Genomic DNA, 5,455 nt, shown 5'->3' on the forward strand with positions numbered 1-5,455 from the left:
ATGATTTATTTGTTTGTATTTGATTCAGCATAATTTTTTTTATGTAAAATTCCAAAGGCCATAAAATGAGTACCACACTACCATCCAAGTGGGGCCCATAGGTACAAGTTGCTGATAAGAAAAACCCGCTCGATAACGTATAGTAATAAAAAACTATTATTCTCCATTAATTAATGTTATCATTCATGGATACAATATTTTACTATTATTATTACTAGCAGAGAGCACACACTTTGTGTGTGTAAAAAATTTCTCTTAATAAATGCATTTTTTTTAATATTACATAATTACTGTTTTGTCCTTCTTATGTAAATATTGTGTATCAAAAGTGAGGGTAAAATTGAAAAATTAAGTATAAAAAGGGTAAAATAGGAAAAATAGAGATATGATTGTCATTTTGTCAAAACACAAAATTACTATTTTCCCTCATTTTGTCAATAGTGTGTTTCAAAAGTGAGGGCAAAATAGGAAAAAAAAGTGGCAAAAAGTTGACAAGGAGGGTTCTCTTAATAATCGTATAGATTATTATAAACGTAAATATTGTTATAAACTTCTTATTTAGGTGTGATTGTGTAAATTTTAGATTAGATTTTATTCTAGTTATTTTATCCTATTAGGACTTGTATTCCTTGGAGGAGAAGAATTTCTTCTCTCTCATTACTATAAATAAAGACACTGCGTAGAGGAAATAACACATCCTCTACACAACCCTACAAACACATATCTCTCTATTTTCTCTACGCAGCCGATCCCCTCTCTCTGTTAGTTAAATATAGACCACAACAAATATATCCTTTATTTATGTTATAACACGAAAATTAATAATATGCAGTTACCAATTTCTACCTTGAACTTTAATTTTAGCCAATTACCCCCTTGAACTTTTTTAATTAGCCAACTTCCCCCTTGAACTTATTTAATTAGCCAACTTCCCCCCTTGAATTTTAATTTTAGACGATTACCTCCTTAACTTTTATAAATAGCCAATTTCCTCCCATGACGTTATATTTTAAAAACTTTCATTGAATTTTCATCTATCCAATTTTTCATTATTTTTTCCCTCATATAGTTGTCATGTATTGTTTCTGTGATTAAGCTAGATGGAAAATTGGATGAAAACTTATAAAATTCAACACCACGGAAAAATTGGCTATTTGTAAAAGTTCAAAAAGGTAATCGATTAAAATTAAAATTCAAATGAGAAATTGACTAATTATAAAAGTTTAAGAGAGTAATCGACTAAAATTAAAATTTAAAGAAAAAATTTGCCCAAAATACACGATCACACATTTAAATTAGATATCAAAACTCATGAGTAACGAAATCTACGAATGAATAGGTAAGCATGAATTTTTCATTATGTAGTAACCTGGAGAGCGGAACTTTAACAGATAATAACAAAACAAACCACATCATCATCTTGGTATAGCCGTAGCTACATAGCCTCCTCCTCCTCATCTATGTTGACACAAGTAGAATCAACCACGTGGTGACAAGAAAAGCATCCCCTCACAAACATCCAAACGAAGCACCGAAAGAAAAAGGTAATGACTGGAGATTCAATTTGTAATCAAAACTTTACAAGTTAAAGAATATAAAAAATTAATGATTATATTACTTAAGCGTTATAAACATATTTATTTTTACTAATGATATATTTTTAATTTATAAATTATATCTTTAAATTTAATCTCGTTAGTATTACCCGAGAAAAAAATATTATCCCTCCGAACCCATCTAGAAGACTACAGTACAATTCTGCAACTCTCACCCACTATTTTATTTATTTCCCACCCAACTAATTACAAATAATACCTAGCAGCCTGCTCTTTCTAGAAGAGCAAGTAAATTCAAGACGTAGCGTCACACCGTCTTGAAACTTTCATTTATTAATCATTCTATTTTCCTATTTTATTTTGTGACTTTCCATCTAGAAGCCATCCCTGTCAAAAGTTCACAAATACCCCACAAAAGGCTCAAAGAATCTCAATTTTATTTATGAATATGCTGACTTATGAGCCTCTTATATATATATCTGGGTACTTGTTGGTCTCTCTCTCTCCACACAAACCCAGCTCAACAGAAAACTTCCATTTCAATTTTAACCCACCAAAAGATGGTTGCCCTAGAAACCCCGCAAAATGCTGCACCTCTAGAAGAAAAAGTAGAACAATTTCAAGACCAAGATCCCTACGAGGCAGAAGAAACCCTATCTCTGTGTGATCTTCCCACACACAGTGACTCCGCTCATTGGGAGGACTTCTCCAAAGATTACCAAAGCTCATCCTTCGACCGCTACGAAGACGATGACAACTTATTCGAGTTCGTCAGCGAGGAGTTCACCTCCTCTACGTACCCAGCAGAGAAGGACGACATAATCTTTTGCGGAAAACTTATACCCTACAACAAAGAAGCACCAAACTTTGCAGCGGAGAAATGTCATCAGAAGACTCAGAAGATCAAGAGACAAGAAACAGGAAACAAAACGAAAAGCTTTAGCTTTTCGAAGAAGAAAGGGTTTTTTTGGTCGTGGAGATCTTGCTCTTTCGGCAAGATAACCAAACCCTCAAACACGGCCAAGACTTCGAAGCCGAAAAATCCCAGATCGGCAAGTTACAGAAAGTGTGAGGTGAATAAAGTGTCTATACTTTCCAGCACGCCGTCGAGGTCCAAGTGGTATCTTTTGATGTTTCAAATGGCGAGGTTTCCAACGGAGATGGAGCTGAGGGACATAAAAAACCGGCAGAGCCGACGGATGCCGTCGACCATGTTTAGGTCATTTGATGAAGGCAGTGATGAGAAGGGTAATAAGGGAAGGAATGATAGTAAAAGTAGGGCAAAGGGGTTGTGGAGGCTGTTGAGGGCGGTGGGGTGTAGCAGTCCACATGCAGACGCCGTCGTAAAGGCAGGGCTTCTTTAGTTGGTGAGCTACAAGTTCCAGTTTCCACACGTGTAAATAAGAAGCTTGATTGGTGCTCAGCTCACGCGTGTGGGAGTTTTTCAGGAAGCCATGCTTGACCTTGCAAACTTAATTTGTGGCAGTGATGTAGGGACATGGTGTTTGGGATGTTCATTGTAATATACATGGGGATGGATAAGATAGTGACTTAAATATTCAATCACATTTTTGCAATATTAGAATCCTACATTTTTGCATATATATATAATATATATATATATATATATTTTTTTTTTTGAAATGGAGGCATGAATATCACTAATTGGAACCCCATAACTAAGAGAACGACTATCATTACATTTACTATAGTTATGTTGTCTAATAATGGCAACTGACTATGAGACGGGGAGCATGTCAGCTGACTAGGGCAGTGTCATCGTCTTCTTACATATTCACCGGTCTCTATAGATTAGAGTAGTTTAGAATATGATATGGACAAGAATTGGTGGTTTAGTACATAATTTGGTTGAAAACTTGATCCAAGGGTCATAAATAATTGGGACACTTTGGATGCGGTCCCTAGCTATCAATATTCTTTGATTGAAACCTTGTTAGTTTTTAGTTTTTGATTGAGGTCCATGACATTAATGTAATAATGTAAGTTACTATATATTTTAAATTAAAAACTAAAAATTGAAATTTTTAATTGTTTATATTAATGAGATTTTAAATAAAACCCATAATTTATGGGATTAAAAATAATAAAATATAAATTATACTCTCTATTATATTGTGTGTGTGTATACATATATGTATGGGTACATTAACAAAATTAACAAAAAAAGTTATTGTACCAAAACATGGATATATTCTCAAATCAACGAAAAAGAATGTACCCATATAAGTTTAAACATGGATTAAAAAATTTGAATGGATTTTATATTAAAAAAGGGTACATTTTACATATAACAAATTGATATATTTGAGAATGGGTACATTTAAGATTAAAAAATTGAAAAATTATATGAATGGATACATTTAAGATTAAAAAATTGAGAATCTTTTTATATATATAAAAAACTAATAGGTACAAACTTAATTTAATTTAATTTTTTATTATTTTGGAAATGTTTGAATTGAAAATTAATTAGAAGTTTAATAGAGGTGTGAGTATTAAACCCTAAATTAATTACTAATTTTTATATTAAAAAATTATATAATAAACATGTAAATTCATTATCACATTAATGCTAGGGACTTGAATCAAAATTTGAGAACTAATAAGGTCTTAGTCAATGAACAGTAAGAACTAGGGATCATATACTAATTTTTCCTAAATAATTTGGTGCAGTATCATGGGTTCTCAAAGAATGAGGATTCTCTCCGGATCCTCTTTGTGAGGATCCGGGGATCCTCCAATCACATCCGTTCATCGTATATTATGCGGTCAATTTTTTGTCATGTACCGTTTATATTTAATTTTAAATTAAAAAAATTACAATGATTTCTGACCGTACGATGTATAATAAACAGATGTGATTGAAGGATCACTGGGATCCTCACAAAGAGGATCCAGAGAGGATCCTCACTCCTCTTCATCGTTCAGAATATGGTATTGACAAAAATTGGTGATTGAGTACATAGTCTGGTTGAAAATTTTGATCCCATGGTCATACATAATTTGGTGCAATATCATGGCTTCGTTCATCTTCTCAAGCAGAAAAATGTAGGGGCTGAAGTACTTGTGATTCGAACAATTCTACAGAGGATCTCGTTGAAACTTATGCCATCTCTAATTGAAAAGAGCTAAACATAACCTCGTTCAGAATTATAGCCCTACAAAAATTATTTTTAAATAAACAGTATCAGGTCATATTTATACATCATTTCTAACCGAATTGGCTAAACATAGCCCGAAGATAATTTATTAGTTTTAACTTTATATTTTAAATTTATAAATTAATTTAATTAAACTATCATTGAATACTTTCAAATCTAGCAATTGAATTTGAATCAATTATTGCAAACGAGGAGCTGGGTCCCAGAAAATGGACTAAGAGGAGGCCTACATTTGGCCCTTTGGCCAAGTAATAACCTGGTGGGCTCCATATAATTATAACTCAATCATTTGTTGGAGATGAGTTTTTTGACAAATCAAATCATTTTTTAGTAGGTGTGGGCATTTGCAACCGAAAATCGAAACCGAAACATGAACCAAATTGGATCGCACCAAACGGTTTGCGGTTTTGAAACCGAACCGCAATGTAAGAAACGATTTGATTTCGATTTTGGCTTTTGAAAACAGCACTGAAACCGAACTGCACCGCAAATATTAATAAACATTTTAGTTAGTTGTTTGTTAGAGTATATACAAACCACACTAAAAATCATCATTCAACCACACTAGAATATCATCATTCATCATTTTCTTTCTTTAGTCTTCGACAGAATATCATTGTCCTACATCAGATATGGGATACTATGCAAACGTAAATTGCAAGGGAAATAATGCATAGCTTTCTCATAGATTTGAGGGTGCAAGTCTGTTTGTTGGGC

At 32.9% G+C, this 5,455-nt stretch overlaps 1 protein-coding gene across 1 annotated transcript; it reads left to right on the forward strand.

Annotated features, from left to right (window-relative positions):
- The first annotated feature begins 2,044 nt into the window (after positions 1–2,044).
- LOC126629485 (uncharacterized) lies at positions 2,045–3,146 on the forward strand. The gene has a single exon (XM_050299534.1). The coding sequence runs from the start codon at positions 2,117–2,119 to the stop codon at positions 2,918–2,920; it is 804 nt and encodes a 267-aa protein (XP_050155491.1). The 5' UTR covers positions 2,045–2,116; the 3' UTR covers positions 2,921–3,146.
- The last annotated feature ends 2,309 nt before the right edge of the window (positions 3,147–5,455 follow it).

The sequence above is a fragment of the Malus sylvestris genome, chromosome 7, assembly GCF_916048215.2.
Source record: "Malus sylvestris chromosome 7, drMalSylv7.2, whole genome shotgun sequence".
In the NCBI taxonomy this organism is placed as follows: Eukaryota; Viridiplantae; Streptophyta; class Magnoliopsida; order Rosales; family Rosaceae; genus Malus; species Malus sylvestris.